General features: G+C 44.8%; 1 protein-coding gene across 4 annotated transcripts in view; it reads left to right on the forward strand.

Annotated features, from left to right (window-relative positions):
- MTMR2 (myotubularin related protein 2) overlaps positions 1 to 12,793 on the forward strand; it is a 45,890-nt gene that overhangs the window by 21,303 nt on the left and 11,794 nt on the right. For all 4 annotated transcript variants that reach the window (XR_014168023.1, XR_014168024.1, XM_081909837.1 and 1 more), the window contains exons 7-13: positions 1,125 to 1,208; positions 3,373 to 3,522; positions 4,434 to 4,622; positions 5,947 to 6,132; positions 9,153 to 9,359; positions 11,401 to 11,493; positions 12,014 to 12,127. Coding sequence is in view for 2 of the 4 variants with exons in the window: in XM_081909837.1 (XP_081765963.1) it covers positions 1,125 to 1,208; positions 3,373 to 3,522; positions 4,434 to 4,622; positions 5,947 to 6,132; positions 9,153 to 9,359; positions 11,401 to 11,493; positions 12,014 to 12,127 (1,023 nt within the window). In the remaining 2 variants the exon portion in view is untranslated. The remainder of the gene's footprint in view (positions 1 to 1,124; positions 1,209 to 3,372; positions 3,523 to 4,433; positions 4,623 to 5,946; positions 6,133 to 9,152; positions 9,360 to 11,400; positions 11,494 to 12,013; positions 12,128 to 12,793) is intronic.

Consider the following 12,793-nt stretch of genomic DNA (forward strand, 5'->3'; position numbering starts at 1 on the left):
CCTTAAAAGAATTCCCAGTGGCTCTGGCTTAATCTTGAGCTTGGGAGATCTGGGAACTTTTATTCCCCAAGCTTCCCAGCGGCAATTTGGAGCATGTTGGGTGAAATCTACTGGTGCTTGCAGCCTTAGACTTGGGCAAAAACCCTCCAGGTCATCACTGGTTTAGCTTACCCCATAACTGCACACTGTAATCCAAATTGAGGCAGTTGAGATCCTGACACCCTCGCCATTCCTGAGGTGAAAAATACTGGTACCACCACTGATTGTAGCCTCCTCATAGCACACCACAAAACATGAGCATCCCCATGGCTGTTTTTGGTTTTAAAAAGCCAGGATACTCGTAAAGTGAATTAATTTTGAATTTTGAATTGTTGTATCCTGCCCTGAGACTGTTGTATCCTGCCCTGGTGGAGGGCAGGTCATAACTTTAATGATAATTAAAGTTTGTAGGACTCGAACCAATGGCTTCAAGTTACAAGAAAGGAGATTCTGACTCAACATCAGGAAGAACTTTCTGACAGTAAGAACTGTTTGACAGTAGAATGGTCTCCATTGGGAGGTTGTGGACTCTCCTTCCTTGGAGGTTTTTAAGCAGAGGTTGGATGGCCATCTGTTATGGATGCTTCAGCTGAGATTCCTGCCTTGAAGGGGGTTAGATTAGATGACCCTCGGGGTCCCTCCCAACTCTACAACTCTGTAATTCTATCATTCTATAATTATAATTGTGCTGTGGGTGCTGGCACAAAATGGCTGCCATAGGCAGCCATGACAAAAAAAGGAATAGGTGTCAGCCATGTGATGTTGCCTTGAAAGACTGCTCTGTATTTACACTGCCAGAAAAAATAATTCTTTTCACACAAAGTCCCTTTTCTCTCTAGCCCCCTTTTCTCCCCGGTTTTTCACTCCCTTGGAGATTTTGTAGGTAATAGATCAGAATACAAAGGAATATGAAGAAGTGTACGCTGATGTGTTAATTACAACGTACAAAGACAGTTTCTTTTCGTTCATGCCTCAGTGTTATAGAAACAAAAAAGACTGTGCAGAAATTGTTATTTGAGATGCCAAATAAAATGGAAAATGAGCTGAAAAGAACTGATTTTCTCTCTCTGTCTCTCGTTTTTAAGTCTCTTTTTGCATTTGAATACAAAGAAGTTTTCCCAGAAAATGGCTGGAAGGTTTATGATCCTGTTGTGGAGTACAGGAGGCAGGTAAGCACCTCCATTCTACCTCTGATTTACACTCCTTTCTGTATGTCAAAATTGTATACTTCTGATTTAGGCTTGAGGAACCTCTGATCTGTAGGTGAACTTATTAACCCAAGTCCAAGCTGGGCCCAGATCAAGCACTGCACTAAATAATTTTTAACTTGGTTGGTCAAATTCTGGCTCAGGAGCCACCATGAGTGGCAAGAGCAAGGAGGAATTCTGACACTCCTGGACTGCAGCCTTCCCCAACTGGTGCCCTCCAGATGTTTGGGGCTCCAGCTCCTTATCATCTCTAGTCAGCACGACCAGAGGTCAGGGATGATGGGAGCTGTAGTCCAAACCATTTGGAGAGCAACAGGTTGGGGAAGGCGGGCCAATGGCTAATCAAAATTTAAAAAGCAGCATCAAGCCTGTATTGTATGCTGTTACTTTCTCTCAGGCTCAGCGAACCAAAAGCACCCAAAGGCGCAATGGGCTCTGTCTCGCCAGAAGAAAACACTCGCCTTGCATTCTGTACCGCGACCTATGACAATCTTGCCGAAAGGTTATTCATAAGAGGATTTATATGGAGTTTATATTGGTCAGTTTAAGGTAGTGCTCAACTCTCCAAGGTCTCAGTTCAAAGTCTTTGTGGCTACATGAGGACCTTTATCAGGAGATACCAACTATCAGTGTGTGTGTGTGTGTGTGTGTCTAATAGATACCAAGCATATGAGCATCTTGACGCTTGAATTGTGCTACAATTTGTATTTGATGGCTGTGTTCTTATCACGGAAGCAAGGAGCAACAGCATATGCCTTCAGGAAGGGCCATAGATAGCTCACTGGCAGAACATCTGCATTGCACGTGGAAGGTTCAGTCCCTGGTATTGCCAGGCAGAGACGCTTAACTGAAACCCTTGAGCACCGCTGCCAGTCAGTGTTAAGCCAAGCTTTCTCAAACTCAGCCCTCCAGATGTTTCTGGCCTACAACTCCCATGAGCCCAAGCTAGCAGGACCAGTGGTCAGGGAAGATGGGAATTGTAGTCTCTAAACATTGAGGAAGCCTGGTGTAAGCAGTAATGGGCTGGACGAACCAATGATTTGACTCTGTGAAAGGCAGCTTCCCCTGTCACCAGCTCTGAAATAATTTTTAGATTGACGGGGGTTTTTGGAGAGCGGTGGTGGTAGAAATCCTAAATCACTTCCTTCAACTTTTAAAGCCCTAAATGGCCTTGGCCCAGTATACCCTGAAGGATCTTCTCCACCCCCATCGTTCAGTCCAGACACTGAGGTCCAGATCCAAGGGCCTTCTGCCGGTTCCCTCACTGCAAGAAGTGAGGTTACAGGGAACCAGACAGAGGACCTTCTCAGTAGTGGCGCCTGCCCTGTGGAACCCCCTCCCACCAGATGTCAAGGAAATAAACAACTATACAACTTTCTGTACACATCTGGAGGCAGCCCTGTATCAGTAAGATTTAATGTTTGGTTTCTTATTGTTTTTTAAAAAATATTTTCTTGGAGCCATCCAGAGTGGCTGAGGCAAACTAATCGGATAGGCAGCATATAAATATTAATATGATTACTATCAGCACCCTGTTGGATCAGCTGGGACATAAACACTAAACCTTCTTCTGCTGTTGCTCCCCAACAACCGGCATTCCTCTAGTATATTTGACTCCCTTTGTTTCCTGTTACATTTTAGGCAGGCATTGATGTAAGCGCTTTCATTTCCGTTTCCGAGCACAACTCAAAGTGTTGGTGCTGACCTTTAAAGCCCTAAACGGCCTTGGTCCGGTATACCTGAAGGAGAGTCTCCACCCCCATCGTCCAGCCCAGACACTGAGGTCCTGCGCCGAGGGCCTTCTGGCGGTTCCCTCATTGCGAGAAGTGAGGTTACAGGGAACCCGGCAGAGGGCCTTCTCGGTAGTGGCACCCGCCCTGTAGAACACCCTCCCATCAGATGTCAAAGAGAAAAACAACTACCAGACTTTTAGAAGACATCTGTTTTGGGAAGCTTTTAATGTTTAATAGGTTATTGTATTTTAATATTCTGTTGGAAGCTTCCCAGAGTGGTTGGGGAAACCCAGCCAGATGGGCGGGATATAAATAATAAAGAATTATTATATTATTATATTCCATTTGAATGATGGGAACGGGAAGCCCAAACATCTCTCTTTCCAAAACAGGGAATTCCTAATGAAAGCTGGAGAATTACCAAGGTGAATGAGCAGTACGAACTGTGCGACACCTACCCTGCCCTCCTGGTGGTTCCTGCCAACATCTCGGACGAGGAACTGAAGCGAGTAGCTGCATTCCGATCCAGGGGACGCATACCTGTAAGCTTAACGTTGTCTCTTACTGTGGCCGCAGCCTCACCATGCCTTTAAAGCACCGCGGTACCGCTTTAAACAGCTTCCTCCAAAGAATTCTGGGAGTTGTAGTTAAAGGCCCGTATTCCCCTCCCAGAGCTTCAATTCCCAGAGTTCCATGTGAAGAGAGATTGATTGCTGAACCGTTCTGGGGAATCCTAAAAAAAAATCCTCGAAAAATTCTTTGGGGCCTCCTAACAACAGACAGCATCTTTAAAAGCAGAGACATCACCTTGCCAACAAAGGTCTGTATAGTAAAAGCTATGGTTTCCCCAGTAGTGATGTATGGAAGTGAGAGCTGGACCATAAAGAAGGCTGATCGCTGAAGAATGGATGCTTTAGAATTCTGGTGCTGGAGGAGACTCTTGAGAGTCCCATGGACTGCAAGAAGATCAAACCTATCCATTCTGAAGGAAATGAGCCCTGAGTGCTCACTGGAAGGACAGATCCTGAAGCTGAGGCTCCAATACTTTGGCCACCTCATGAGAAGAGAAGACTCCCTGGAAAAGACCCTGATGTTGGGAAAGATGGAGGGCACAAGGAGAAGGGGACGACAGAGGACGAGATGGCTGGACAGTGTTCTCGAAGCTACCAGCATGAGTTTGACCAATCTGGGGGAGGCAGTGGAAGACAGAAGTGCCTGGCGTGCTCAGGTCCATGGGGTTACGAAGAGTCGGACATGACTAAACAACAACAACAACAACAGCAACTCCTCTCAGTACCCTTAACGTACAGCTCCCAGAATTCTTTGGGGGAAGCCATGGCCATTTAAAGTGGCGTAGTAGCGCTTTAAATGTATGGTGCAGATGTGGTCTGTTTCTTCGGCCTTGGATTTGTTTTTCTTTTTGAATAAATAAAGCCTTCCTTCTCCTCGAAAGGTTTTGTCCTGGATTCACCCGGAAAGCCAAGCCACGGTCACGCGCTGCAGCCAGCCGATGGTGGGCGTGAGCGGGAAACGGAGCAAAGAGGACGAGAAGTATCTGCAGTCCGTCATGGACTCCAATGCTCAGTCCCACAAGATATTCATCTTCGACGCCAGGCCAAGTGTGAACGCTGTAGCCAACAAGGTTGGATAATCATGCCTTTCCCAGCAGCAGGAGTCAGGAGCCTCATGCCGGGGTACCAGATGTGGCCCTCAGAGCCCCTCTGTCTGGCCCTCTGTTCTCTTCCCAACCCACTCACTGGCTTTGGTTTGCCTGAACTCTGATAATGCCTGGGTGTATAAAGGTAAAGGGACCCTGACCATTAGGTCCAGTCGTGGCCGACTCTGGGGTTGCGGCGCTCATCTCGCTTTATTAGCCGAGGGAGCCGGCGTACAGCTTCCGGGTCATGTGGCCAGCATGACTAAGCCGCTTCTGGTGAACCAGAGCAGCGCATAGAAACACTGTTTACCTTCCCGCTGGAGTGGTACCTATTTATCTACTTGCACTGCATGCTTTTGAACTGCTAGGTTGGCAGGAGCAGGGACTGAGCAACGGGAGCTCATCCCGTTGCGGGGATTCGAACCACCGACCTTCTGATTGGCAAGTCCTAGGCTCTGTGGTTTAACCCACAGCGCCACCCGCGTCCCGCCTGGGTGTATAAGTGTGTGCAAAAACTCACCTGGTGCGCAGAAGTAAGGTTTTCCTTGGTTTCTGCACCCTCTTTTGGCACTGGCCCTGCCTGCACTGGCATGTGGCCCTTGAAATGTTGCCCAAAAAAGGGAATAGAAGCCCTTGGCTGTAAAAAGTTCCCCATCCTTACCCAACTGTGTTGAGGAATCTGAGCAGTAATCAAAAACAAACAAACCGAAAACCTGATACTGTATAAGATTCTCCCCCCCCCCCCCGTTTCCTCCCAGAAATGTTCTCTGGAGGGTTGGAAGCTCTGGAAAAGTGTGGGAGATTGTTCTGGAACTTGAAGAAAGGAAAGGAGGAGGAATTGATCGATAATTGTCCTTCCTCTAGCAGGTGCCTTTGCTGGGGCTGCAAAGAATCCTGGGACCTGTAGTTTATCCCTCACCATGCTGCAATTCCTAGTACTCTTAACAAACTACAGTTACCAGGATTATTTGGGGGGAAACCATGTGCTCTGTGTGTATATGCAGCCGGGGTCTTGAGCCTAGAAGGGCTGGCTTGGATCTAGCCCAGCAGAACACTTGATTAAAAATACAATTAGGAAGGGGCAGTAGAATTAAAATAGTGGTAAATCAAAGCAGCATTTTTTAATGCAGCACTCATTCCCCAAAAGGCATTCTAAAAGGTTGGATGGTCCTATCCCATAAGCCACATCTGTTGAGCACCACAGATTCCCTCTCCCTGCCGTAGGGCAACACACTTGGCGAAAGTTCAACCTGCAGGCTTAGGGGCTTACTCAGGACAAAGGCGGTCTAACCTTCATTTTCTTCTTCAGGCCAAAGGAGGAGGTTATGAAAGTGAGGACGCCTATCAGAACGCAGAGTTGGTTTTCCTGGACATCCATAATATCCACGTTATGAGAGAGTCATTGAGGAAGCTGAAAGAGATTGTTTATCCCAACATAGAAGAGACGCACTGGCTGTCTAATTTGGAATCCACCCATTGGCTGGAACACATCAAGGTACGTTGATATGTGTTTGTGTGTGTGTGTGTGTGTGTGCATGGCAATGTGTGGGTTCTCCTACCGGTGTGTTTTCGGCAACTTCCCCCCATCCTTGGCCGGTTGCAGCACCAGCAAATTGGAGCCTCAGAGATGCAGAAGCCTAGATGTTCTGTGACTTACCTTGTTGAAGCTGCTGCAACATTGCAGCTAAGAGACCATCGAGAGCGGAAGCTTAATTCATCTGAGTGTTTTATGTAGGAACCTGGCTGCCTCTTCAAAAGAAGTCTCTCCCCTGGCCCCACCGTTTGAAAGAGGGAGGGAGAAGACAAAACTGAAAAATATGTGGTTTGTTAAAGGATGAGCCTTAGGAGCAGGAAGTCTTGAAATCATAGAATCATAGAGTTGGAAGAGACCACAAGGGCCATCAAGTCCAACCCCCTGCCAAGCAGGAAACACCATCAGAGCACTCCTGACATATGGTTGTCAAGCCTCTGCTTAAAGACCTCCAAAGAAGGAGACTCCACCACAGTCCTTGGCAGCAAATTCCACTGTCGAACAGCTCTTACTGTCAGGAAGTTCTTCCTAATGTTTAGGTGGAATCTTCTTTCTTGTAGTTTGGATCCATTGCTCCGTGTCCGCTTCTCTGGAGCAGCAGAAAACAACCTTTCTCCCTCCTCTATGTGACATCCTTTTATATATTTGAACATGGCTATCATATCACCCCTTAACCCCCTCTTCTCCAGGCTAAACATGCCCAGCTCCCTTAGCCGTTCCTCATAAGGCATCATTTCCAGGCCTTTGACCATTTTGGTTGCCCTCCTCTGGACACGTTCCAGTTTGTCAGTGTCCTTCTTGAACTGTGGTGCCCAGAACTGGACACAGTACTCCAGGTGAGGTCTGGCCAGAGCAGAATACAGTGGCACTATTACTTCCCTTGATCTAGATGCTATAATCCTATTGATGCAGCCCAGAATTGCATTGGCTTTTTAGCTGCTGCGTCACACTGTTGGCTCATGTCAAGTTTGTGGTCAACCAAGACTCCTAGATCCTTTTCACATGTACTGCTCTCAAGCCAGGTGTCACCCATCTTGTATTTGTGCCTCTCATTATTTTTTTTTGCCCAATGCAATACTTTACATTTCTCCCTGTTAAAATTCATCTTGTTTGTTTTGGCCCAGTTCTCTAATCTGTCAAGGTCGTTTTGAAGTGTGATCCTGTCCTCTGGGGTGTTAGCCACCCCTCCCAGTTTGGTGTCATCTGCAAATTTGATCAGAATGCCCTTGAGTCCATCATCCAAGTCGTTGATAAAGATGTTGAATAAGACCGGGCCCAAGACAGAACCCTGTGGCACCCCACTAGTCACTCTTCTCCCGGATGAAGAGGAACCATTGATGAGCACCCTTTGGGTATGGTCAGTCAGCCAGTTACAAATCCACTGAGTGGTAGCATAGTCAAGACCGCATTTTACCAGCTTCTTTACAAGAATATCATGGGGCACCTTGTCAAATGCCTTGCTGAAATCAAGGTAGGCTACATCCACTGCGTTCCCTTCATCTACCAGGGTTGTAATTCTGTCAAAAAACGAAATGCTCCCACGTTGTCCCTTTTGAGACATAGAAAGCAGCTGCCCTTAGATGGAACTGTGGAACTCACTCCCACAAGAGGTAGCAATGGCCAACAGCTTTCGGAAAGAACTAGAGAAATTCATGCAAGATCAGGCTATCAGTGGCTGTGTTCTGTCTCCATTTTCGGAGGCAGTGTGGCTCTGAGTACCTGTTGTGGGGAAGGGTGCTGTTGCCCTCAGGTTGTGCTTGTGAGCTTCTGGTTGACCACTGTGAACACAGAGAGCTGGGCCAGATGGGCCATTGGCCTGATCCAGCGGGGCCCTCTGTGTGCTTTTATATATTGCTGAATGCACACATACGCATTGGACTATAATTATACATGCTTCATCAACCTTCTGAGAAAAATACAAAACATTAAACAAAGCCACAAAGACTTGCAAACTACCCAGCCTAAAATGAACTAATGTCTGGTTTCAATAGATTTTTCAAATGCTTAACTCAGTCTTTTAGATAAGTTCATGACGACACCAACAAAAGGTAATTTTGGTGATATTCACAATACTGAGAGATGCTAGAGTTGTAGATAGATGTTAATAAAGTTGTAGACAATGAAGTTGTAGGTGACAGGGTGCTGGCTTTTTGCACCTGTTTCGCCCTGGCAGTCCAAGTAGTCAAAAGGCCGCTGTTCGCCCTTTTACTGGGGCTTGCAGGTAGCACACTCCCAAGATAGTTTTCCGGGCTTCTTCAGTGGTCTAATCTCAAAGTCTTGATACATATATTGATATTCAGTCTTATAGAGAATACTCTTTCTTGGCTTAAGCTTAAGAGACTGATTTGCTTAGCACTACTTCCATCAGCAGCACAGGTTGCATTTTTCTAGCATGAATGCACACATCCAGCATTCGAAATTCGCCAGGCGCGTTTTGCACCTTGCTATTGTCCACTTGCGACCAAGTGAAGATGTCCCTGCGCCAGCATGGCGCCTGATATCTCCAACCTCTGGAGGTGCATGCCTAGGGGGTCCTTGGATCTTGACCGTTTTCACACACTAGCAGCACATCCTATAGAATTCTATCCATTTTATTCCATCTCCACAATCAGAATGAATTTCAGGAACCCAAAAGACGTATTATCCGGCCCCAAAAATGGAACCAGGCATTCCGCTTTGGCGAATGTAACCCTGGTTTAAGGAGCTGTCGGGCGCCTAGCTTATGTACCTAAGTTTCTAACACGTGCAGGTTGCAAAATTGTAAAAAAAGAAGAAGAAAAGACGTGTGATCGCTCCTTGTGGAACATCCTTTCTCACTCGTTCGGTCCTCACCTCTGTAACCTGGCTATGCAGACAAAAAACCAAGACTTTGTTCCCATTCTCAATTATAATTGTCATGTATGGGGAAGCTTTATGTTGTCTTATGTCAGGCCATTCTCGGTTTATAATGGATATCGCAGCTGCAAGGTTCCTTTTCTCCCCAGTTGATTCTCGCTGGCGCTCTTCGTATTGCCGACAAAGTGGAGTCGGGGAAGACTTCCGTGGTTGTGCATTGCAGTGATGGTTGGGACCGGACAGCCCAGCTCACCTCACTTGCAATGCTGATGCTAGACGGCTTCTACCGGACAATCCAGGGCTTTCAAGTGCTGGTGGAGAAGGAATGGCTGAGTTTCGGGCACAGATTCCAGCTGGTGAGTTGCCAACCCCTGGAGTTACCAAACTGACTGCTGAAATTTAGGGTGTGTGTGTGAATTTTTCAGCTTTCGCATTCCAGGAATGAGGGGTGCTAAAAAGTTGTAACGTGACCAGGGAGTCCAAAAGATATTTTGGTTGAATTAATATAATTTTGTTTTGCTTGGTAAATGGAACGTGTGTAAAAATTGCATGGAAATCATTAAAAATGATTGCCAAATACTTGCACTTATTTCACTAGTGTTAGTATTTAATATTACCTGACACTTTCAGAAGGTAAAACTAAAATTCTTTCGTTTCCCAAAAGAAGTTTACGTGCTTCTTCGTCAGACAAAGACTCACCAAGTTAAATGTTGTTCAAACACAAAAATAGCAGCAGATTTGAATTACTCACACCCAAAAACATATTTTTAAGGCCCCCCATTGAAGAAATGTGCAGAAATTAAGTTTCACCCCCTAAAATTACATGCCTCTCTGCTATATCTTAAATCGGTGGTTCCCAATTAGATAAAATACTTCAGACCCCCTGTTTTTCAAAAGCCAAGCCATGGACCCCCTACTTTTGAAACTTTTGATATCTTTATGGTAGTTTTTGTTGTATGAATTGTGCCACAGACCCCCCTGGGTGGGTTATACAGACCCCCTGAGATCCTCAGACCACCCATTGGGAAACCACTGTCTTTAATGATTTAAGAGGTGGTTTAGGAGGGCAGACAACTGGGACCTGCTCCAGGGCTGTTGGCAAGGAATTGGTGGAGTTCCAAAAATGTCTAAGAAAGGGAAACAAGGCAAGGAAGTTTGGGTAACAAGTTTAATGCTATATGCCCAGTTTTCTCAAGGACTGGAGAAAACAACAACAACAATTTATTGTTCTCCAAACAACTTACTATATTTTTATATACGTTTATAAGACACCTCCTATTTTGAGGGACTCAAAATTAAGAAAGGGGCGGGAAAGATTGTTGAGCTTTTTGGGGGGAGAATTGCCCAGAGTTGTTGACCATTTTTTAGGGAGGATTGCCAAAAATTGCTCACCCGCCAGACGGACAATGCCACTCGCACACCTCGGAAAAGCCATCTATCCTCTGTCCCCTCACCGACAAAAGCAGCAAATCATCCACCCAATCGACAGCCAATCAACACCAGCCCTTGCCACAGCCACCAATAACAATCTCCAACTCGCGGCAGCAACCAATCCCACGTCCCCACAATGCACCATCCATATGTAAGACAACCCCCAATATTTAACATGATTTTTGAATAAAAAACCTTGTCTTATACACGGAAAAGTACTGTACATTTAGGCAACAGAAAGTATTGGAGTATGCGGAAATAGCAAGGCTAACAGAAAAAATCTGAGAGCAGGACGATGAGACATTCCAAAAAGAATGGTACAAATTTATGGTATACTTAGAGAAAACTGTATATAAATAAAGACACTTACAGGACTGAAATAAAACTCAGAACGTTTATTGTAAACATTTGGTTAGACCATAAGATGTAATGTTGTAATATAATAAGGATTGTATGTTTAAAGTATAATACAAAAATTTATTAAGGAATTATAGGCATTTATAGAATGTATATATAGTAATCACGCTTAAATAAGAGCAATGCAGAGAAGCCAGAAGAGGGGTGGAGGGAAGATAAGATATAGATTGAAAGGAGAATAATATTGTTAAGCTGAATTGTGTTTAAGATATTTGAAAAAAAAAATATTAAAAATTATTGGGGAAAGAAAAGTATGGTACATTTAAAAGCATGAATATATTATAACATAGAGAGAATAAAAATACGTTATGGAACAGAAATGGTAGGAAAGTGTACATCCATGCCTGTCAAATGAATTTGTATGTCACTTTGTGTCCTTTGGGTCTGTTTATGCTCTCCTCTCGCATTTAGGGCTTAATCCAGGTAAGTCATCCTCAGAGTAGACTCTGCACACTGGTGATTTGCCCAATTTAATCTGTACGACTCCTATTTCTATAAACGATAATTGGTTTTCAGATACACATCCTGTGGCCTCTCGTTTTGTTTTAGAGAGTCGGTCACGGAGACAGGAACCATGCAGATGCAGACCGATCTCCTGTTTTCCTCCAGTTTGTGGACTGTGTCTGGCAGATGACAAGACAGGTAGATTTCATGGGGTACATACAGGGCTTTTGTTAGGGCAGAGCTTGGGATTTTTATTGGGTTTTTTTTAAAATAAGGGGCTTTTATTGGGAGAGGATTTGAGTTACTTAGGTACAAGGGTGGTGTTTAGGGATTGTTGCTTTTTAAAGCACAAAGTATGCATATGTAATTTAACTTGTGGAACTCACTACCACAAGATGTGATAATGACCACTCCATATATGTATGAGAGAGAGAGAATAATGGTGTGTAAATAGTTGTTGTTGTTTTTTTGTAAATACATAAAATAGATTTGAGATCTCTCAGTGGAAACCAGTCAATAAATCCTGTAAATAAAATTCTTAACTGGGTGTCAAAAGAGGGGTGGTCCATTTCTCCCTTCCCTCCCACCCCTCTCCTCTCATCGATACTCCCCAGCCCCATATTCTCTCGAGTATAAACACTTTGCAGGAATAATGTTTTCATGTCCCGTTGGGGAAGTGTCCGGTGGAAACAAAATCTCAACCACTTGTCTTTTGAAGTTTCCCACCGCCTTTGAATTCAACGAGTGCTTCTTGATCACCGTCCTGGACCACCTGTACAGCTGCTTGTTTGGGACGTTTCTGTGTAACAGTGAGCAACAGAGAGTCAAAGAGGTAAAACAGCAACAGCCATCCCCAAACCCCATGGGCTGCTTACAAAAGAAAATACCTTTTGCTTTCCTATGTACTGTTGTTGGGGCCCACGGATTACTCACACATGAAGGTGGATGGAAGGACCCCAAGTGAGAGGCAGGAAAGACCTCCTAAGGTGAGAGACTGAGAGAGGAAAGGGATGCTCCCAGGTGAGATCTGGGAGGGTCTACCTCTTTCTGGGTGAGACAAGATTTGAGAGCTCCTTTTGAGAGAGGACTCTGCGTTTTCTTTTCTCTTTCTTTCTCTGCTTTGGTTTTTATTTAGATTGGTTCCTTTTATAATAATAATAATAATAATAATAATAATAATAATAATAATAATGTCTTTATTGTCATTGCCCCCTCATGAAAAGGCTTTAATAAAATCTTTTGAATTTATTTTTATTAATGCTTTATTGGTTTTAAAACTATAACAGAAATAATCAACACAGAGAATAATTACAGACAGAAACTCAATCAAAACCTGCCAAAGGATTATAGAAGGGTCTGGTATTATAGAAGGGTCTGGTAACTTCTGTTTCAGTGTACAGTGGTACCTCGCAAGACGAACGCCTCGCAAGACGGAAAACCCGCTAGACGAAAGGGTTTTCCGTTTTGGAGGCGCGTCGCAAGACGAATTTCCCTATGG

Source organism: Podarcis melisellensis, assembly GCF_964234715.1.
Source record: "Podarcis melisellensis genome assembly, chromosome: 4".
NCBI lineage: Eukaryota > Metazoa > Chordata > Lepidosauria > Squamata > Lacertidae > Podarcis > Podarcis melisellensis.